At 44.1% G+C, this 22,500-nt stretch overlaps 2 protein-coding genes across 3 annotated transcripts in view; both read left to right on the forward strand.

Annotated features, from left to right (window-relative positions):
* RHOA (ras homolog family member A) overlaps positions 1 to 16,533 on the forward strand; it is a 51,086-nt gene extending 34,553 nt beyond the window's left edge. For both annotated transcript variants that reach the window (XM_057704537.1, XM_057704538.1), the window contains exons 3-6: positions 5,967 to 6,124; positions 9,544 to 9,664; positions 14,232 to 14,362; positions 15,259 to 16,533. In XM_057704537.1, coding sequence (XP_057560520.1) covers positions 5,969 to 6,124; positions 9,544 to 9,664; positions 14,232 to 14,362; positions 15,259 to 15,432 — 582 coding nt within the window. In that variant the 5' untranslated portion in view covers positions 5,967 to 5,968 and the 3' untranslated portion in view covers positions 15,433 to 16,533. The remainder of the gene's footprint in view (positions 1 to 5,966; positions 6,125 to 9,543; positions 9,665 to 14,231; positions 14,363 to 15,258) is intronic.
* A 1,025-nt stretch (positions 16,534 to 17,558) lies between these two features.
* On the forward strand, positions 17,559 to 18,797 carry GPX1 (glutathione peroxidase 1). The gene is made up of 2 exons (XM_057706866.1): positions 17,559 to 17,953; positions 18,234 to 18,797. Exons 1-2 carry the CDS (start codon positions 17,693 to 17,695, stop codon positions 18,591 to 18,593), a joined length of 621 nt encoding a protein of 206 aa, XP_057562849.1. The 5' UTR covers positions 17,559 to 17,692; the 3' UTR covers positions 18,594 to 18,797.
* Positions 18,798 to 22,500: the final 3,703 nt, after the last annotated feature.

Raw genomic sequence — 22,500 nt, forward strand, 5'->3', positions numbered from 1 at the left:
GTGACTTTTGAGGAAGTTTCAGTAGAAATTTGGGAGAATGCAGATTGGAAGAATTTAAGCAAGTTAGTGGGTATGAAGCAAGCGGAAATGTATACCTTTTCTTTGAAACAGACCAGGGAGAGGAAGGTTAGTAGAGGAAAGCATGAATGTGGGGAGATTTCTTGTTTTAAAATAGGGCACCCTGCCTGGTGGTGCAGTGGTAAAGAATCCACCTTACAGTGCAGGGGACAAGTAGGGCATCCTGCACTTTATTTTAGATTGAAGAAGGAGCCAGTAGACAGGAGAGATGAAGGGGGTATGGGATACTTCAGGTGGCAATACTGTACAAATTGAAAGGTGCTAGAGGACCTAAGATTAGGCCTGATTAGGAGAGAGAGACCCTAGTGGTAGTAATTGCTATTCACTAAGTGCCTCTTGTAATGCCAGACCCTGTAGGAGATGCAGAGACCCCCATACCTCCTGTAAAGAGGAGGGCTATGATGTGGGCTCCTAAGAGTCACTGAGCTGTCTGCTCTTGTGACTGTTAAGTACCATGTATGGGATTAGATGGGACATTGCATGTAGCCTCTCAGTTACTTTTCTTGGGTACCCATTTCTATTTGTTAACAGTAACTGCTTATTGTATCAATTTAATTTGCTATTGTTTGGTCCACAGCCAGAACACATTGCTTTTTGAGATTTGAGGAAAGGCTGGTCTTGTGATGCAGAGAACATAACTTGGAGTTGGTATTTCCTGTACCCTTTTAGCACCATGAGAGAGCTCCTTTTGACTTGAGTGAGGGTAGTACAGTAACTTATGCTGAAGATTTTGAACTGAGGAAAATAATAAAGAATTTTTAAAAGAAATATACAGTTACTTGCATACTATTACAGGTGACTAAAATATATATGTTATAACTGACTGTTACTGAAAAAATAAACCTCTACTCAAAGCTCTTAAGAATTAGATCTGAAACAACTCAGAGTCTAGAAAATGATATATCTGGCAGAGAGACTGCAGAGAGAGCTCAATGTGATTTCCTTTCTCAAGCTGGCAAGTCATGTACTTGAAAAGATACTGGATTATAATCAAGTGGAAAGGAAAGATACTAGAGTAAAAAAAAAAAAATTCCTGGGCCATTTCAAGAAAAAACAGCAAGTTTTATTTTCTGATGTTTGTACTTTTCACAGCTTGTCAACAACTCTGGTTGTATTGCCAGACTCCTAACATCCCAGAAATCACCTTGTAATTGTAGCTTTCATTTTCATTTTGTCCCATAATCACTTATGATTTCTGTCTTTGTCATCAGTAGAAGCTGAATGGTTTTATACTTTTCCTGGGCAAAATGTTCCTCAAGGAAAATTTTCGAGAGCCTTTTTGGTTGCTCCCTGGCATTTTCATTTTGTGTGTCCTTAACCACATTAGATTTAGAGGAATTATTTCTTGAGAATTGAGTGCTTTCTAGGAAGGATGCTATTCAAAGATAGCAGACTTTTTTTTTGAACCAGGGGAATTCCTGATGCATTTTGTTTGCATCCCGTAAGGTCCTGATTCCTTGAGTTTGGGCATAAACTAATAATAGCAAGTTAGGCCTGAGGAGATGTGTAAAGTATTATAAAATCTTGACATGAATTTGAGAGCATGAGAAAAAATAGAAGATGGTTTGTGAATCCTATTAAGATGTTAACAGTCAGACTGAACATAGAGGGAGGACTTTTAAAGAGGTAATCTAGAAAACAAGCTTTTCTAGAGCATAAGGTGTCTGTGCCCTGGATTATTTCATAGGAGACTGAAAATGAGGTAATCTACCTCTCCTTTCTCATTAAAAAAACTTTTTTTTGGCTTTGTTTTTGGATTTACTTAATACCTACTACATGTCCACTAAAGTACTGAACCACATAGGGCTGTGAAGAAATTTAAGATATGCCCTTTGCTCTGAGGTGATTTGCAGTCTGGTTGGAAGACAAAACACAAGTGAATCAAGTACAGGGCCTTCAAGTAGGTCCCATATTAGGAATCCAAAGCAAAAATGGAGGGAGGGGCATAGGAGCTGAGCGTGTGGCCAGAGTGCTGAGCTATAGTTTAAAGGGTTGGTCTCTATACAGTACTGTTTTGATTGCATGGTCCTGTCGTTTAAAGAATTCTGTAGAGCACATTTCCCCTTTATGTATATGCTTATTATTGTGCTTTCATTATTAGTATTATCCTTAATCCTCAATTTGCTTTTTTACAGAAAATTAAGTCTTTAAAAATTACTAGATATTGTGGGTTGGTTAAAACTTCAGAATATCTGTGCGTATTCTTAGCCAGGCACATATTCACTGCAGTATACCACAAATGTTCTGAGAACTCACAAATGAATGATGGCAGCATCAGCCCTTCCCATTATAGAACCTTATGCTTATGAGTTTATGTGTATTAAATTTTAAAGCTAAATTTCTTATGTTTTCTAGACTAAAAAAATTAGTTTCTAATGTTTTTCCTTCATGTACCCCAGTGGATTGTCTCACCCATTCCAGTTTGAGAAACATTCCCTTCAGACAATATGATTTTGTCAGTGAGTATGTATTGTTGAGGATTAGTTTGACTATAGGTAATGGGGACCTGAAAAATACTACCTTAAACAAGATAGTTATCTTTTCTTCACATAAAATAAGTGTTGAAGTAGGCAGTCTTGGGCTGAGATGGTTGGCTTCAAAGATAACTGGGATCGAGGCTCCTTCTACCCTATATTCTTCCAGCTCAGGGTGTGGCACTCATCTTCATATTCTAGGATGACTGTTCAGAAAGCAGCCCTGACTCCAGGTATAAGCAGCAGGAAGGAGGAAGGGAATGAAGGAGGGCATGAGTGTTCAACTTTAAGGAAGACTTCCTGGAAGTCCCACAAAGTACTGATTACATCCCAGGGGCTAGAACTTTGTACATGACCATACTTAATATAAAGGAAGCTAAGAAATGTAGTCTGTTAGCTGGGCAACAAAGTACACAACTAAAAATTGGAGTGCTGTTCTGAAAGGTAAAGGTGAGAATTGGGGTTGACCACTAATCTTTGCGAAGTGGCGTCTTCGTGCTTTCCTTTTTTTTTTTGTAACAGCTTTATTAAATATACATATATCTTACAATTCACCCACTTCAAGTGTACAATTCAGTTGTATATAGAATATTCATAGAGGTGTGCAACCATCTGAAAATCACTTTGGAAAAATTTCATCACCCTATAAAGAAACCCCACTGTTCCCTTGGTAGTCATTCCCTATTCCTTCTGTTTCCAACTCCCTTCCCCTGGCAATCACCAGTCTACTCTCTATCTCTGCATTTACCCATTCTGGACGTTTCACGTAAATGGAATCATACAATACATGGTTCTTTGTAACTAGCTTCTTTCTCCCAAATTGTAATGTTTTCAGTGTTCATCCATGTTGTAACATGTGTTAATAGTCCCCCCACACACACTTTATTGCTGAATAATATTCCATTGTGTAGGTAAACCACATTTTATCCATTCATCAGTTGTTAGACATTTGGTTTGTTTCTACTTTTTGCCGATGATGAATAACGCTGCTATGAACATTCATGTAAAATTTTTGTGTGGACACATGTTTTCATTTCTCTTGGTTGTATGAGTAAAATAGCTGGATCATAGATCTAGTTGGATCCTTTGCTCATTTTTAAATTGGATGGTTTGTCTAGTTATTATTGAGTTATAGGAGTTCTTTATATATTCTGGGTCCAGATCAACCTTGATTGCAACAAGAGACCCTGAGCCAGACTACCAACCTAAGCTGCTTTTTTGTTGTTCAGTTATCAGAGTTCTTTATATATTTTAGATACAAATCCCTTATCAGATATGTTATTTGCAAACATTTGCTCCTATTCTGTGAGTTGTCTTCTCATTTTATTGATGCTATCTCTTGAACCACAAAAGTTTTAAAAAATTTTTGTAAAGTCCAGTTTATCTTTTTTCTTTGGTTCCTGGTGATGGATATATTTGTGAAGATACTATTCACAATATGTTGTGATAAATATATTATTCACAATAGCCAAAAGGTGGAAGCACCCCCAAGTGTCTATAAGCAGATAAATAGATAAATAAGATGTAGTATATGCATATTGATGCAATGGAGTATTATTCAGTGTTAAAATACATGCTTCAAAGTGAAGAAACCTCAAAGGCATGCTAAGTGAAATAAGCCAGTTACAAAAGGACAAATACTGTATGATTCCACTTACATGAGGGAGCTAGAGTAGTAAAATTCATAGAGGCAAAAGGGAAATGGTGGTTGCCAGAGAGAAAGTAGAGGGCATGGGGTGTAATTGTTTAGTGAGTATAGAATTTTAGTTTGGAAAGGTGAAAAAGGTTCTGGAAATGAATGGCGGTGATGGTTGCACAACAGTGTTGACTAAATGTAATGCCACTAAAGTATTTACTTAAACATAGTTTAAATGGTAAATTTTACATATATTTTACTGTATTTTTTTAAATTAAAAAATATCTTGTGATTTTCGCTCTTGCATTTGGGTCTGTAATCCATCTTGAGTTAATTTTGTATATGATATAAAGTAGGGTTCTATAACTTCCTTCTTTTGCATATATCTGTTGAGTTGTCTCAGTACCATTTGTTGAAAAGGCTGTTTTTCCTCCATTGAATTGTCTTGGCATCCTTGTTGAAGATTGCTTAGCCCTAAATGTGAGGGCTTATTTCTGGATTCTCAGTTCTGCTCTATTGGTCTATATGTCTGTCTTTATGACGGTGCAACATTGTCTTTTTGATTACTGTACCTTTATAGTAAGGTTTGAAATCAGGAAGTGTGAATCCTGCAGCTTTGCTCTTCATTTTCAAGATCGTTTGGGCCATTCTAGGTCCATTGCATTTCCATGTGCATTTTCTGATCAGTTGTCAGTTTCTGCAAAGAAGCTAGCTGAGATTTTGATAGGGATTGTGTTGAATCTGTAGATTAATTTGGAGGATATTGCCATTCAACAATACTTTTAGTCCATAAACGTGAATGTCTTTATATTTATTTGGGTCTTTAATTTATCTCAGCAGTGTTTTTCTTAACTTTTCAGAGTATGTTTTGTACTTCTTTTGTTAAATTTATTCCTGTTTTATCCCCTGTGATGCCATTGTAAATGAAATTTTCTTTTCTTAAAAAATATATTTATTTATTGGCTGTGTTGGGTCTTAATTGCTGCATGCAGGCTTTCTCTTATTGGGGCGAGCAGGGGCTACTCTTCGTTGTGGTACTCGGGCTTCTCATTGTGGTGGCTTTCCTGTTGTGGAGCATGGGCTTCAGTAGTTGCAGCATGCAGGCTCAGTAGTTGTGGCTTGCAGGCTCTAGTATGTAGGCTCAGTAGTTGTGGCACACGGGCTTAGTTGCTCCGCAGCATGTGGGATCTTCCCAGACCAGGGATCAAACCCATGTCCCCTGCATTGGCAGGAGAATTCTTAACCACTGTGCCACCAGGGAAGTCCCGTGAAATAGTATTCTTAATTTCATTTTCAGTTTGTTCATTGCTAGGGTATAGAAATACAATTGATTTTTGTATGTTGACAGCCTAGCTGAATCCTGCAACCTAGCTGAATTTATTATTATTAGTTCTAATAGTTTTTTAGTGGATTCCTTAGGATTTCCCATATACAAGATCATGTCATCTGCAAATTAAGATAATTTTACTTCTTCTTTTCCAATCTGGATATCTTTTATGTTGTCTTTTGCCTAATTGCTAGAACCTCCTTAGAAGTGGCAAGAGTGGACTTTCTTGTCTTGTTCCTGATCCTGGGGGAAAGCTTTCAATATTTTCACCATTAAGTATAATGTTAGTTATGGGTTTTTGGTATGACTTTATGGGGCCAAGTGGAAAAGGTGTACTAGCATTTTGTATTGGTGTGCTAATAGTGGCTTGTGCCCCATGGTCAGAAAAGTGTGTGTTGTAGACTGAAGCTATTATGACTTCTTGTGCATTCTAAACACTTTTGTGTTTCAGCAATGGCTGCCATCCGGAAGAAACTGGTGATTGTTGGAGATGGAGCCTGTGGCAAGACTTGCTTGCTCATTGTATTTAGCAAGGACCAGTTCCCAGAGGTGTATGTACCTACAGTGTTTGAGAACTATGTGGCAGATATTGAAGTGGACGGAAAGCAGGTGAGTATACTTTTCATAACAATTAGTACTGTTTTGCATGTTAGGCTGTTCTTAGAGCCTGGAGAGAATTAGGCCTTTTTGTCTCTTCAGTACACAATATAATAATAACAAAAATCTTAGAACGAGAAATCTGTTCTCTTGCTGCGTTTTAGCTCACTTGTGTTCATTTTTAACTGTTACCATCTAGACATTGTCCACATTCATATGTATTTCACATGGGGAAGCCCTAGAATATGTGTTCTTTCAGGCTTTATTTATATTTGAAATTTAGTTTGTTGCCAAATGGATAATACTAAAATTAACCTCTTTGTATGGATAGACTTTTTTTTCTGTCATAGTATTTCATTGAGTGCTGAAGTTTGGGATTACTAGGTCAATGGGTCCTTATTGATTATGCTTCTCAAAGGGTTGTACTGATCTATACCACCAGCAGTGTGACATTCAAACAACATCCTTACATTTAATTTTTTTTTAATGTTTTTTTTTATTTTAGCATAAACAGACTGCTACATTTGCTTCAATTACCTGTCACTGGTGATAAGGACAGTGTTTCCTCCTGTCTGCCCTGAAAGCTCACCAACAAGACTGGAGCAAAGCGTTTTGGAATTAGACTTTTTCTTCCTCTTCTGCTCCCTTTTGTTGTCAAAATAATATCTTATCCAGATTCCTGTACATTTTTTGAAGAGGAATGAAATTCTCATTGCAGTGGGTTAGCTGAAAAGAAAACTAGAACAAGGGGCTCGTTTCCAGCACACTCAGTCCTCTTAGGCATTCAGTCACATGTCTCATGCTGCTAGCACCTAATTTATTGGCTTCCACAATTCTGTCTCCTTTCTTCCTTCTCATGTTCTTGCTTTGCCTGCTGTCCCTTTCTGTCCCAGTATTACCTAGCCTCATTTTGTGGGACTGTGTGTGGAAAGCACATTAGGCCAGCTGCTTAGAATTCTAGGGTCCTTCATTATAGGATGTCTTGATATTTCTGTGGCCATGAGTAAGCTGCCTAATCTTTAAGCCACTTTCCTTTGTAAAATGGTTTAAGCCATTTTGCGTTTGATACCGGGGGTCTGTGAAGTGACTGAAGGCATTTGGAAGCACAAAAGCACTTGACAAATTGGGCTGAACAAGAGCATACTCAAAACCCCCTTTTATAGTTTATCCAGTTGCTGTGTGGGCCACAATGATTGCTCTCATGCCATTAGGAACCCTGAGGCACCCTTCTTGTCAAGAATGGTTGAGAAAACATGATGAATTCCAGCCTAACAGAACTTTGTCTGGGTCCTACCCTACAGGTGGCCCATCAGTACAGTGTTACCAGTTCAACTCTCAGTCAGTTCTCTGCATGGATGCTTGCATACAGGGTTTCTGTGGGCCTGATAGGAAGATTGGTTTTGTGTAGAGACAGGGCCTAGTTGTGACAAGCTGGATGAAAATGTGTTGACATCTTTGGGCCTGCTGTCACGTAATGGCCCTCTTATCTAATTTAGATTGCCATACTACATGGAAAGACCCAGTGGCTGGAGGGAAACAAGGTTAGGTTGGTATTTTCATGGCACATTTCTCTATATATGTTTTGGGGGGCAGTAATGGCTCTTCTGTCCTCTTTGAAACATCATCTGTGCCTTGGGGTCTTGTAATGGCGAGGATCTTACCCATAAGAAATTTAGGGACTTTGACTTACAAACTTTGAGGAATGGTGTATGAATATCTTTCTTACTCTGCCAACCTTGAACATATCTGATCCTGACAAAATAGGGGGGCCCTTTACCCAGGGAAAGAAACCCTGAAAGAAAGGCACTTGATCTGGAAGAGGATATCACAGCCTAGCTACCTACCTCAGAACAAGTTGGTAGCCCCAGGGTGGGAGAGGGCACCTCCTGAAAATGTTCTCATAAGAGTATGCACTAACAGGGACTTCCCTAGTGGTCCAGTGGGTGAGACTCCGAGCTTCCAATGCAGGGGGCCCAGGTTCTATCCCTGGTCGGCGAACTAGATCCCACATTCATGCTTCAGCTAAGAAGCCTGCATACTGCAACTAAAAGATCCTGCACGCTGCAACTAAGACCCAGCACAGCTATAATAAATAAGTATCTTAAAAATATTAAAAATAAATAAAAATAATTATTTAAAAAAAAAAGAGTATGCACTAACAGAGCCTAGGGAACCATCCAAGATTCTAGGTGATCATGGTTCAAGGAAACGGCCTACCAAAAATGGAAAGGCCCATTCTGCCATGACAGGCCTGACACCCTGGAATCATTTATCAGGAGACAGAGTTGGCTATTGTGTCTGAGTGAATACCCATGAGGTGTGGAGAAGCCACAGGAGTGGGATTTGGCAGATAATGAATGAGCTCTACCATCCTGAGGTCAGACCAGTTGTGAGGATTGGGCATCAATACATCCCGGATTCCTATACCAAGCCGATGGTATGCATGCATGACAGAGGTGCAGTGGGACTTCTAGAAGTTGTGAGTGACACATCCTGGGGCAGAGGTTGAAGGTGGAAGAGATAATTAGCCATCAACTTTAAGGTAGGAATAATATTTAGAAACTGTGAAATATGGGCTCTGAAGGTGTTAGGAGGCGAAGGCTATTTTAAGCATTGGAGGGACAACTCCTGGGGCCCCAAAGGGCCCTTGAGCAGACGGTGTTAAAAATCCACTGTGATTGTAAGAAGAAGTGACAGGGCTGACTGCAGTGCCAGACAACGTGGAGGGGGAGCTTCCTGTGTCTACAGCCCAAACATCAGTTTGCCCTCCTACCACTGGAAAGTGAGCGGGTTCCCAGGTGTGAAAGGAGTACCCTCCTACCTAGGTGATGCTTTCATTAAGCCAATTCAGACATTTTTTTGAGCAGTAAAGGAAGAGCCATAGGCCTTTCCTGTCATCTCAGACCTTGCCTAACACCCAGGATGGTGTCTTTTCTTACCCACCAACTCAAATACAGTCTTGTTTCCACATTGGAGCAAAATGATGAGACAAAGTAAAGAAATGGTCGAGTGAGAATATATCAGGAAAAGTTAATTGTTCTGATATTTCCCTGTCTTGCCTTTTATACCTGGTAGAATGTTATTTATAGTTGATTTCCCCTCTTGTTCATTCACTTTTTCCCATGTAGAATGTTATTTGTAATTAAGTACTGATAAGCTACAAAGTTATTTTTGACTTGACATTTTGAATTAGGTACTTTATTCAATTCTAGTATTTGTTTATAAAATTTGCAATTTTGAGAAACTTCAACCTAAAACAATTTAAATACCCCTTCCCACCTTCAGGCTTGGTTCTAATAAAAGTGAACATTCCTGGATTTTACTATTTTGAACAGTCTGTCATTTGAAGGTACTGTGGTAAGCGTCACTTCTTCTGAAAGTAAGTATAGTGGGATTAACCTGCACTGTCATGTTTATTTTTCCTATCACAGGTAGAGTTGGCTTTGTGGGACACAGCTGGGCAGGAAGATTATGATCGCTTGAGGCCTCTCTCCTACCCGGATACTGATGTTATACTGATGTGTTTCTCCATTGACAGCCCTGATAGTTTAGGTGAGTAGCCCTGCAGCCTTACATTTTTCACTGCCTGTGTGCCTGGCTGACCTTTGGTTACTTAGGTCCTTTCTGGGCGTCAAGTGACTGAAAAGCAGACATGAGTTTCAGAGAAAGAATCATCGTGGCCAGAGTCCTAGAGTCTTGGGACTGTAGAGCTTGAGCCTTGAATCCCTTTTCAGCCTAGGTCTCCCATGACCGCCACGTCCACCTTGTAAAGTTAGGTGGGTTCCAAATATCAAGCTATTTTTTGTCTTTTTTTTTTTTTTTGGCCAAGCCATGCAGCTTGCCAGGAGCAGGGCATTGAACTCTCACCCTTGGCAGTGAAAACGTGGAGTCCTAACCACTGGACCACCAGGCATCCCCAAAGCTATTTTTTGGACTAAGATTTGGGGAAGGCTTTTTTTGGTGTCCACACCTTTTTTCACAACTTGGTATTGAGCCTGCTGCCTCCCAACATCTAGACAGACTGATGATTTGCTGATTCCTGGTAGTGGGGATTTTTGTTTTTGTTTTTTAATATTTATTTATTTATCTATTTATTTATGGCTGCATTGGGTCTTCATTGCTGCATGCAAGCTTTCTCTAGTTGTGGAGAGTGGGGGTTACTCTTTGTTGCAGCACTTGAGCTTCTCATTGCATTGGCTTCTCTTGTGGAGCATGGGCTCTAGGTGCCCAGGCTTCAGTAGTTGTGGTGCATTGGCTTAGTTGCTCCGTGGCTTGTGGGATCTTCCCAGACCAGGTATTGAACCTGTATCTCTTGCATTGGCAGGTGGATTCTTAACCACTGCGCCAATGGGGAAATCCCCAAGGTAGTGTTTTTAAAGCCCTATTTTAGCCCTTTTAAAAAGTGTCTTAGCTATTAGAGAGACTTAAACCTGACCATTCTACTAGCTCAGTTGGCCACATGTTTCAGAAGCTGCTTTTCTTCAAAAAAAAAAGAGTGAATGATGCTGACCTCACACTCTGCAAAACAAGGCCTGAAACAGAACTTGCTTTCAGTTTGTACTCAAGATGTGAAATGTCTTGCTTAGTGCTGCAGTGCTGTGTTTTTACAGGGCAGCAGATGGGCCAAGGATATTGTCATTATGACAACCATTGAGGACCTCCTGGTGGCCTGGGCTGTTGCTAGGGAGTTAGGGTTGGAGTGACCCTTTCTGTGTCATGCATCTTTAATGACAATACTGGAGGGTGCCCTGAGACTTTGAATCACTTGCTCAAAATCATGCAGTCCAAGGAGCCAAGTTGAGATTGACCCCCCTGTGCCATATCTGCCAGAACTGAGACAGTTCGGGTGCTCACTGCCATTGTTTCACTTTTATTCATTTTTGACAGTTGTGTTTTAGTTTTGGTTTTCAAATTAATCTGGCTTCCTTTGGAAGGACTGTTAGAAGGCCCTAGAGGCTGAGCTTTAGCGAGAAAATGGAGCCATGTGATACCTTCCCCTCAGACACACACATCATGGACTTTGCCTAAATCCTATAGGAATGAGGAGGGCTGTGTGCCCTTGCCACCTCATCCAGGGTATAATCACTTAGGGACAGAAATAACTTAAGAGCAAAAAAGTTACTCTTCTTCAGTCTCATTTTTTTTGACTGTGTCTCCTGATCCAGAAGGAAGTTTTCAGCTTTTGACCTCTGTTTACTGTGACTTGTTTCTTGCTATCCCATCCCCCAGAGGGCAGGTCCTAGGGAGGAGAGCAGAGGTAGAAAGTAAAGAGGCAAAGAAAGATTGATCGTCCTCTCTGAAATACAGACATGCCTAGAGAGAGGGTCTGATGTTAGAGAATGCTGTGCCTTCACTGGTGGTGTTTGCGGGAGTATGATAGGTAGGCTGAACTGAATTAGCTTGATTTTGCCAAGGGCCTTTTAAAAGTTCTCTTATCTTGGCTAGAGAGTAGGATAGAATTCCACCGGTAGTTTGCCCCAATAAAACGTTTCTTGGGAACTCAAAAGTCTGTATCAAGAAACTGAAAAGCTAATGTCAATCGAATGTTGGGGGGCTTCCCTGGTGACATAGTGGTTAAGAATCCACCTGCCAATGCAGAGGACATGGGGTCTTGAGTCCTGGCCTGGGAAGATTCCATATGCTGCAGAGCAACTAAGCCTGTGTGCCACAACTACTGAGCCTGCACTCTAGAGCCAGCAAGCCACAACTATTGAGCCCACGTGCCACAGCTACTGAAGCCTGCGTGCCTAGAGCCCGTGCACTGCAGCAAGAGAAGCCACCACAATGAGAAGCCTGAGCATCACAATGAAGAGTAGCCCCCCCTCACCGAAACTAGAGAAAGCCCATGCAAAGCAAGGAGGACCCAATACAGCCAATAAATAAATTTATTTTTTAAATCTACTGTTGGACTTCGTTTTTACCTGGTCAGATATGAGACCATGGCCCTGAGTCTAGGTGTAGGGTAACAAGTTTGATCAGCAATCAGAATGTTGGTGTGCAAGTTTCAGCCCTGTTACTGGCCAACCCTGTGACAATAGTTTACTTTCTGGAACCTCTGCTGTCTCACTGGCAGATGGTCTAGAGTCTAGATTCTAACTGAGACCTGGGGTTAGCAAACTTATGTAAAAGGCCAAATAGTAAATATTTTAGGCTTTGTTGGCCATGTGCTCTGTGTTGCATCTCCTCTACTTTGCCACAACTACTCAGCTCTGCTGCTGTAGCACAAAAGCAATCATAAAAAAATATATCAGTGAATGAGCTTGGCTCTCACCCAATAAAACTTTACTTATAAAAATAGACTGTGGGCAAGATTTCATTTGCTGACCCTTGATCTAGATAATGACTCCTTTTCTCTGGCTTTATGGAATTCCCAAAGGCCCCTAAAGCACCCCACTGTAAGTGCATATAAAGTGATGTGTCCTGATATGATCAGATTACTTTGGGGGTAGGAGCAATTAGAGGCGATTGCCATCACTGAGTTAAAAAGTAAAAAATTAAGTTTTAAAATTATTCATGAAAAGTGGAAGATAAGACAGAGGCAATTCATTTTAATTTATGTGTCCTGAATTCCAGGGGGTACTATTGGAGTAATAATTTTACATATTCAGCAAATAATTATTGAGCACCTGCTTATGGAATCTATATTCCCGATGAAGGGAGACAGAAGAGCAAAAACCACAGTAAATCTGATTGCAAGAAATGTTGCAAATAACATAGAGGTGGGTATGGAATAGGCCAAGGTAGTATGCTGTTTTAGAAGATGACCATAGGATGGTCAACAACCTCACTGAAAAGGAGACTTCTGAGCAGAGACCTGAAGAAGGTGAGGGAGGCCAACACAGCCAGCAAAAGAGCTTCCCAGGCAGAAGGAAGGAGTTCAGTGTAGCTGTAGTAGAGGGAGTGGGAGTGAGGGTTGCAGAGCCATGTGGTTAATGGTGTGGACCTCTGTTTTCATCATGAATGAGATGGGAGCTCTTGGATGGTTTGAACAAAGGAGTGATGTGATCTCATCTACTCTTAAAGTGATCACTGTTGCAGCTGAACTGAAAACTGACCACAGGGTGCAGAGATAAGAGCAAGATTCAGTGCTGAGGCTGTGTGGCTTCACTGTTAGATATGCTGACCCTTGTCTCTATTGCTCTGCAGTTCTTTGGAGCCCCTTTGTTCTAGAATAAAGCTTTGATTTTTAAGTTGTCACATTAGTGATTGAGTCTGTAGCTTGCTGTAGCAAAGGACTAAAGAAACAGTGAAGTGTCTGTGTGCTGACGAGTGGAGCACTGAATTATGAGTTTCCTGACTTTACCCATGTAGCTTCTCTACCTTCTAGCCAGAAGGCAGAGCATTTTTCCATATTCTGACTCCTGCCTTTTGGTCTTAATGTTAGAGAGTGAACTGTTTACTCCTAAAATATAGTCTCAAATTACAATCAGTACCATTTAAATGATCATACTAAGTATTCTGTATGCATTGACTCAGAATGACCTCATATGAGGTATCACTGTTATCCCCATTTTATCATGTCATCCGCAACACTGAGATGCTCAAAGTGGTGGGTGTGGGAGGTTGAACCCAGGCCACTTGTCTGCCTTTCTAAATTATTACAGTATTGGCAAGAAGCTACAGCTGGTTATTACTCATTTTCAGAAGCCACTCAAGCCATTTAAAATACCTGTAACCCAAGTGTAAGTCATGCTGAGGGCCCATGAGTAAGGTATAAAGAAAGCATGTGAACCCTGGGCCAACTGTAGCCCCAGAATGGGGACTTCTTCTGTAAGCTGTGGTCAGAATCATCTGCCAGCAGTGACATGGATGGCCGGTGGGGAGCCTTTCTTCTTGGGGAAGGTGGCACCATTGTGGAGCCACCCTGTGTTCTGGATCCTTTGCTCCTCCAGAGCCTTTATCTGGCGCCACCCCCAGAGGAGAAGAGCTGGTGATTCTGTGCTTAAGAGCGGAGGGGTCAGATTTTGTCTTTTTTGTGGTTTTGAAACTAGTGAAATTCCATTAAATGTCCAGTATATTTCTCAAGAAGTTTCTTTGCAATTTAACTAGGGCTTTTGGAAATTCTTCAAGATAAAATTATATATATCCCCAAATTATGTGCATCTTTTGCTTCTTTCAGAAAACATCCCAGAAAAATGGACTCCGGAAGTCAAGCATTTCTGTCCCAATGTGCCCATCATCCTGGTTGGGAACAAGAAGGATCTTCGAAATGATGAGCACACAAGGCGGGAGCTAGCCAAGATGAAGCAGGTATAGTCTGGTCTGGGGCAGGGCTCTGTCTTCCTATAGCATTCTTGAACCTGGGGCCCAGGATTGAAAGTTCCAGGAGCAGAAACCCTCACAGGCCAGGCTGTTTCAGAGAGAGTCCCAGCAGCCTGTCTCTGTCCATCTGGCCCTCATTGACTCAGGCCTGCACAGAGGGTCCCTAAGACTCCCTAGTCGTATGAGATGGAACCTCTCTTGTGAGGTAGTGTGCTGCCCCCAAAGATTGCCTGCCCGAGAAGGGACCATCACAGCAGTAGTCAGTGCTTCAGGTGCAGGAGCTTTCTCAGGCTCTTGATTTCCCTCTCCAGTTATTACCTTCATATATGTGAGGCTAAAGATAAACTGGTGGCAACTGAAGGATCAGGAAAATCCTGGTAGCAGGGAGTCCAGAGAGCTCTAACGCCGTTATAAAAGTGATGGTAGAGGTAACATCTTGACTTCTGAGAAGTCAGGTGGCCCAGTGATAGGACTTCCCCACTGTAGGAGGAGTGTCTTGAGGTCTTTAGCCTGGGTTCTCCCACTGAGGTTTCTCTGTCTGAATATGAAGGTCAAGATCTATTTCCTTCCCTGAGCATTCAGTCCTCTTTGAAGCTAACTACAGGAACAGCTTGAGTAATTTTGCCCTTAATTTCCTTAACCCTCCAGGGCTTCTCTGGCCTCTCCTTTTCTCTCTACTTCCCAGAGAAGAGCTTGTTTGATAGGGATTTTATATATTGGGGGTGGGGGTCACCACATATGAGTGTCATAAGACAGAACTCATCTGGTAGTTTGGCAGCTTTTTAAAAAGTCTTTTAGCCGAATTTGAATACTCTACACCTACTTACTATATGTATGTGTATGTAACACTGTTAACTAAAAGTGCTCTCTCTTCTCTTTGCTAGGAGCCAGTAAAACCAGAAGAAGGCAGAGATATGGCAAATAGGATTGGTGCTTTTGGGTACATGGAGTGTTCAGCAAAGACCAAAGATGGAGTGAGGGAGGTTTTTGAAATGGCCACGAGAGCTGCTCTGCAAGCCAGACGTGGGAAGAAAAAATCTGGGTGCCTTGTCTTGTGAAACCTTGCTGCAAGCACAGCCCTCATGCGGTTAATTTCGAAGTGCTGTTTATTAATCTTAGTGTATGATTACTGGCCTTTTTCATTTATCTATAATTTACCTAAGATTACAAATCAGAAGTCATCTTGCTACCAGTATTTAGAAGCCAACCATGATTATTAATGATGTCCAACCCACCTGACCCACCAGGGTCCTTCTGACACTGCTCTAACAGCCCTCCTCTGCACTCCCACCTGACACACCAGGCGCTAATTCAAGGATTTCTTAACTTCTTGCTTCTTTCTAGAAAGAGAAACAGTTGGTAACTTTTGTGAATTAGGCTGTAACTACTTTATAACTAACATGTCCTGCCTATCATCTGTCAGCTGCAAGGTACTCTGGTGAGTCACCACTTCAGAGCCTTACTCATTTTAACAAATTTCATTGGCATAGCTCTGGGTGGCTATCCAGTTTTTTGAAAATGTGCTCAGCCAGAAAGGCCCAAGTCCACGCAGCTGTGGCAAAGTTACAGTTCTGTGGTTTCATGTTAGTTACCTTATAGTTACTGTGTAATTAGTGCCGCTTAATGTATGTTACCAAAAATAAATATATCTACCCCAGACTAGATGTAGTATTTTTTGTATAATTGGATTTCCTAATACTGATATTTGTCATCCTCACAAAAAGTGTATTGGTTTTTTTTTTTTTTAACAAAAAAAAAGAAAGTGTATTTGGAAATAAAGTCAGATGGAAAATTCATTTTTTAAATTCCCGTTTTGTCAGTTTCTCTGATAAAAGATGGCCATGTCACCCCTTTTCAGCCCCACATACTCCAGTAACCCCTTCCCCAGAGCTGGGCTAAGTAAATAGGAATTTGGTTTTATGCCTGAGGCACTTAAACACTTCAGAAGGTGGCATAACCTGTCCCACCTGGATTGCAGGGTCTGGCTCTAGTTCACAGTGCTCTTCTCACTGTATCCAGATTCCTTACCAGAGGAGCCACCAGTTCTCTTGGGTGGCCCTTGGTTTCTCTCTCCTCTCCAGCTGACTAAACTTTTTTTCTGTACCAGTTAATTTTTCCAACTACTAATAGAATAAAGGCAGTTTTCTAAACTTCCTGTATCCTGGTGTTTGTGTTGCTCTCTCCAGGGCTGGGAGTGGGAGGATGAATTCTGCCTAATTCACTTTGGAATTTTCCTTCAGGGGGCAAAGTACCTGCTTGCCTACCCCCGCCCCAAAGCTGGCACTAACCTGGCTCCTCCCAAGGAGGTGGAAATGATTATCTTGCGTCACTGAAGTTCAGAGTGGGGTTGGGTAGGGAATGCAGCCTGCTGAGGGGTACTCCAAGCAGTCCTTCTGGACAACTCTTAGGAATGTGATATTTTCCTCTTCTTACTACCTGTCCATTTTCAGTGTCTTTTTACTTACAAGCCAGAGCTCCAGATGAAGTTGACTAGGTATGAGGATGGTCTGAAATCGACTGAGTCCGCTTGGCCCTGCGTGCTTTTTGGCTCCCCTCCAAGAGCCTGGAGCAGGGCCTGAGCAGTGACCCCAGAAAACCTGTGTAAGGGCAGTGCCTCACTAGAGGCCAGGACGAGATATACAGTCTAGGGCAGCCCCAGAATGCAAGAAAATGAGTTAGAGCTGGCTTTTGGAGTCCAGCCCTGGCTGCCCTCCGCCTTCTTCCCAGCATTGCCCACCCTCCTCCAACTCAACCTTCCTAGAACCACGAAGCGTCAACGCAGAGGACTTGCCTTGGCAGCTGCTGCCAACTGCACCAAGTCGTAACTCCGTCTGCGACTGCAATAGGGAGTAGTAACATGGCATAGGCTGGGAGGGCTGTGTGGCCACTGGTAGCGCACGCTTCTGTTGCTGGCTAGTCTCCCTGTGCCGGGCCCCTATCCCTGAAGAACAATTGAGAAAGAATCCGGAGCCCTCCTGTACCTGAGCCCTGGGCTAGATAATTCGGGCGACAGCCATGGGCCTGCCGCTTCGCTCCCTGGACGGGACCAAACGCGCCCGCGCCTCCGCACGGCCTGGGCGGTGCCCGCATCCGGCCCGACCGCACCCTCCCGCCTCGCGGGTCCACAGCCGTAGGACGGATGCCGGATGAGGCGGGACGGAGGGGGAGGATCGGGGGTGGGGGGTGAAGGGGGAGGAGCGGCCGGAAAAGTGCCCGCTCCACGTGACCCCCGCTGCCCGCCTGTTAAAAGGAGGCGCTTCCTGGACCCCCTGCTCATCAAGTCTGCGGCTCTTTGGTCTCTCCTGGAACTCCTACGCCATGTGCGCCGCTCAGCGCTCAGCGGCCGTCCTGGCGGCGGCGGCCCCGCGTTCGGTGTACGCTTTCTCTGCGCGCCCGCTGGCTGGCGGGGAGTCCGTGAACTTGGGCTCCCTGCGGGGCAAGGTGCTACTTATTGAGAACGTGGCGTCGCTCTGAGGCACAACGGTCCGGGACTACACCCAGATGAATGACCTGCAGCGGCGCCTCGGGCCCCGGGGCCTGGTCGTGCTCGGCTTCCCGTGCAACCAGTTTGGGCATCAGGTGCGCTGGGCCGGGCGGAGCGGCGGTGGGCGTGCAACCGGGGTTAGGAGCGCCGGCGGACTCCCCGCCGGGCCCCGCAAGCCGCGCGCCCTGGGCGCGGAGAGGCGGGCCACCGGCTCGCTTCCCTCTGGCGCTCTTCCCGGTTGGGGTTCAGGTCCACCCTGGGGTTGTGCAAGAAAGGCCAAAGTCTAGTGACTCATGGAAAAACTCCATGTTTGCGGTTAGAAGGCTTCCCTTCCCCCTCGCAGCCCCGGGTCCCAGCTTCCCTGCCCTCCCGCAGGAAAACGCCAAGAACGAGGAGATCCTGAATTGCCTCAAGTACGTCCGACCAGGCGGCGGGTTCGAGCCTAACTTCATGCTCTTCGAGAAGTGCGAGGTGAATGGCGAGAAGGCGCATCCGCTCTTCGCCTTCCTTCGCGAGGCTCTGCCCACGCCCAGTGACGACGCCACTGCCCTCATGACGGACCCCAAGTTCATCACCTGGTCTCCGGTGTGCCGCAACGACGTCTCCTGGAACTTCGAGAAGTTCCTGGTGGGCCCAGACGGTGTGCCTGTGCGCAGGTACAGCCGCCGCTTTCTGACCATCGACATCGAGCCTGACATCGAAGCCCTGCTGTCTCAGGGGCCCAGCTGTGCCTAGGGTGCTCCTCCTACCCCTGCTGCTTGACAGGTACAGAGTTAGCCTCTGGGGATTTTATCCATGAAGGTGTTTCCTCTAAACCTGCATGGAGGAACACCTGATGTCCAGGAAAATCCCCTGAGATGGGTGCTGGTCCTGTCCATCCCAGCCTCCCCTTTCCCAGACCACAGCTTCTCATTAATAAAGTGCAGAGTGTGAGCAGAACTATGTGTATGTCCTGTGTCTTTGTCAGATGGGCACACCTTTCCTACTAATCTCATTGTCATAGGGCTGGGAGCTTAAGCCCCCATTCCTTGGCTGGCATTACCTAGCCAAGCCTGAACATCCCAACATTTTGTCTGCAGTGGAATCCACTCTTTCCTGTATGGGAATCCCAGCTCCAGTCCCAGCTTTTCTCCCTCTGCCGGCACATGCAGCAGGGCCATCCTGAGGCCCTGTTACGAGAGAAAATCTTTATTTCAAAAAGAGGAGAAGTCAAGGGCTGACTGCATAACCCCAGTAGTTAGGTCTCTCTGAGTATTTGCTCTGCTCAAAATGACCTTCAGAAAAAAATAACACCATGGCCTCCCTCTCACATTTAGAGTCTGTGGCCCTGTAACTACAGAACCAGCCCAAACTGGCCCTGCTCTGTTGATAACAAGATACTGAGTTCTTCAGAAAATAAAACTGCAAGTCATGCAGCCTACGCATGTGCAGAGGAGAAAATTTTGGCCTCTAATAATGCCTGGAACCAAATTTTTCCACCTCCACCCCTCCTCCCTTACATAGAACCAAAAGAACCCGGACATGACCAGAACCTGAACGCTGGGACCCTTTCAGAAGCGAAAGGTCCATTGTCGAGGAAGACCCGATGCTGAAGCTCACTTTACCATACCTTACCGTAAATGGCCAAGTTCCAAAGCCCTCCACTCAAAACCTGCCCCACTAGCGCTTCCACATATGAACTCATCCTCCCGTAACAAAAAAGTTTGACCAAACCCCAGATTAGGGAGATAGGTTTGAGAGCCTGGCCTCCTGTCTGCTTGCTGGTCAACCTCGCAATAAAGCTCTTTTCTCAAAAGCGGGTGCCACAGTATTGGCTTCTATGTGCGTTGGGCAGTGAGTCCTTGCCTGGTAACAGCCTCTTCAAGGGTTAGGGCCATATAAGCCCACTTTACACGCTTGAAAGCTCATGCAACATAACGTTCTTTCCCCATTCTAGATCTTCGCATAGGGCTACCCAGCGCTTCCATCTGTTCTGATGCTATGCTTACTGATTGCTGCCTCTCAGGTACTCAGAAGAGTATATATAACGGGTTGTTCTGACCATGCCCTTACAGTTGCGATTTGCTTGGTCAGGCGCAGGGTAGAGGCATATCTTGGAGGCCAGCTGCTGCTTCTCAGATGTGGCTCAGGTCCAACCTCTCCATCTCTTGTCCCTGCTGTCAGTAATCTCTTGAGACAAATGGAGCCACTTCCTATCACAGTACAAGGGATTCTGCAGGGCTTGTATGAATGAGGCTGGTCGTGCAATAGCTTCTGTTTGAACAGACAAGCACCCAGATGTGTTATCAGTCCAGAACATGGTCCAGAGGTTCTGGGATCCCAACATTCATGCTCAAATTGGTGGCTCAAGTCTCTTCTGTGTCTGAACCAAGTCTCAAGAACTTCCAACCCTAAGCAGGAATCTTTGCTGCTGCTCTCCCCCCTGTCTGCCCTTAGGTCATTAAGGGCTGTACCTGTTCTGGCTCCTTCTCTCTCATCATCAAAACAGGCCCACCTCCCTCTGGCTGCAAGTCCTCTCCACCTCAGCTTTTGAGTCCCCTCTGAGGTGACCAAGGCAGAGCTCTCTTCCCCATCTAGACCCCATCCTATCTGTGCACCTCTCAGAACTAAGAGTCTTGATTACATCTGTGAGTGACTGGTCTGCTTCCCCAGAGGGTGAAAGTCTGGGAGGCGGAATGGGGCTGGTCCTCTTCTCAGGGTCCATAGGGCCTGGTGTATGGCATGAATCAGCAATTAATATAAAGAGAATAACTTTCCACTCAAAACAGGGTCAGGCATTTATACACTACCAAATGTAAAATAGCTAGTGGGAAGCAACTGCCTAACACAGGGAGATCAACTCGATGACTGCTAATGACCTAGAGAGGTGGCATAGCGGGGCTCAAGAGGGAGGGGTTATGGGGATATATGTATAAATACATCTGATCTGCTTTGTTGTATAGCAGAAACTGGCACAACAATGTAAAGCTGTTATACTCCAATAAAGATCGAAAAAAATTAAAAAAAAAGAATGAATGACACTGAAGAGCTATATAACTTAGTGAAACAATGTATTACTTTTTAAAATTCTTACATTAGTACAAGACCCATTCAATGTGCAAAATAGGCTTAATGTAACAGTAGGAAATATTCAATGATATTGTTTCAGGTCCACTTTGAAAATAATTTGAGAAACTACCACTTGTGTAATTTTAGTTTTGTAGCAAAGATGAATATCCACAATTATCTGAAAAGGTCATTAAAAAGACCACTCCTAACAAAACAAAAATAAAAACAAAAACAGGGTCATGTTTTTTGAGGATCATTTGTAGACTCCAAATCTGACTCCTGGAATGGAGACTAGCAATATCTACACCTGGCTCTATCTGGGTATACCTAGGCCACCTTCACCCTGGCTCTATCTGGGTATACCTAGGCCACCTTCACCCTGGCTCTATCTGGGTATACCTAGGCCACCTTCACCCTCCTTAAACCCCATGTCTCTTCTCTAAAAGCCCTTTGCTTCTTTATTGCAGCATTCATCATTCAGCCCAGTGCCATATACTCTACTGGGTGCCAGGATACAGTCCTTAGGAAAGCAGAAAGACTCTGCAATTACTGAATACATGTTTAGTTCTATGAGGGTAGTATGGGGTACTTTGAGAATAAATTAGAGGGCCTGGCCCACTGCGAGAGGATCACGTTTTTGCCTCTTGGAGGGAGTGACAGTGAAGCTGAAGAGAGGTCAAGGAGCAGTTAGCTGAGGAACAAGCTGATGGAGGGTGGACAGGCAGGGAGTTCAGTGTGTGAGGGTCTGAGATGGAAAGGTGGCATCACTGACAATCAGATAACACAAGGAAGAGCAGGTGTGGGGAGAAGGGACGTGTTCAGATTCAGATGTGGCTCATGAGACATCCAGAAGGAGATATCTGGGGCAGGTGCTTACAAGAGGCTCAGAAAAGGAATTTGGGTTGGAGACAAAGGTCTAGTCAAGCGGCCAGTAAGTAGCCATTGGAGAGGATACAGTCTCTGGGGGGGAGTGGCAAGAAGAAGATCAGGGGGCCTAAACTTGAAGTGTATGAATTCACAATCCTTCTAGGTCAGGTGGCAGAGAGGCACAGAGGGAACAGTGGTGGATGGAGTCAAGGAGCCGAGGGAAGGGACATCTCATAAAGAATTGTTAGCTGCGGGGACTTCCCTGGCAGTCCAGCGGTTAAGACTCTGTGCTTCCATTGCAAGGGGCATGGGTTCAATTCCTGGTCTGGAAACTAAGATCCCGCATGCCTCACTGCGCAGCCAAAATAAAAAAATAAAATAAAAAGAATAGTTAGCTGGGATGAGTGCTTGTGGACTGAGGGGTCCTCAGCAAGTGCAGTGTCTGTTGGGGGCAGCTAGAGCTATAATCAGACAGCCAGTTCCCAAGATGCACCAAGTCCTGTCCTGGGAGCTAATAGATAGTGCCCGAGAATCACCTGGGTGCTTGTTAAAACCTACATCCGCACCTCTCCTCCAGAGATGCTGGTGTGGAAAGTCTGGGGATTTAGGGTCCTACTCAATGACCGACAGCTGAACCCATGAGGAGAGCCCTCCTGCTCCAACTCTCCCTTTTCCTGGAAAGGGTCAGTGCGGCTCAGGCACTCTCTGGTTAGACTCTGGGATGGGA

The sequence above is a fragment of the Hippopotamus amphibius genome, chromosome 13, assembly GCF_030028045.1.
Source record: "Hippopotamus amphibius kiboko isolate mHipAmp2 chromosome 13, mHipAmp2.hap2, whole genome shotgun sequence".
NCBI lineage: Eukaryota > Metazoa > Chordata > Mammalia > Artiodactyla > Hippopotamidae > Hippopotamus > Hippopotamus amphibius.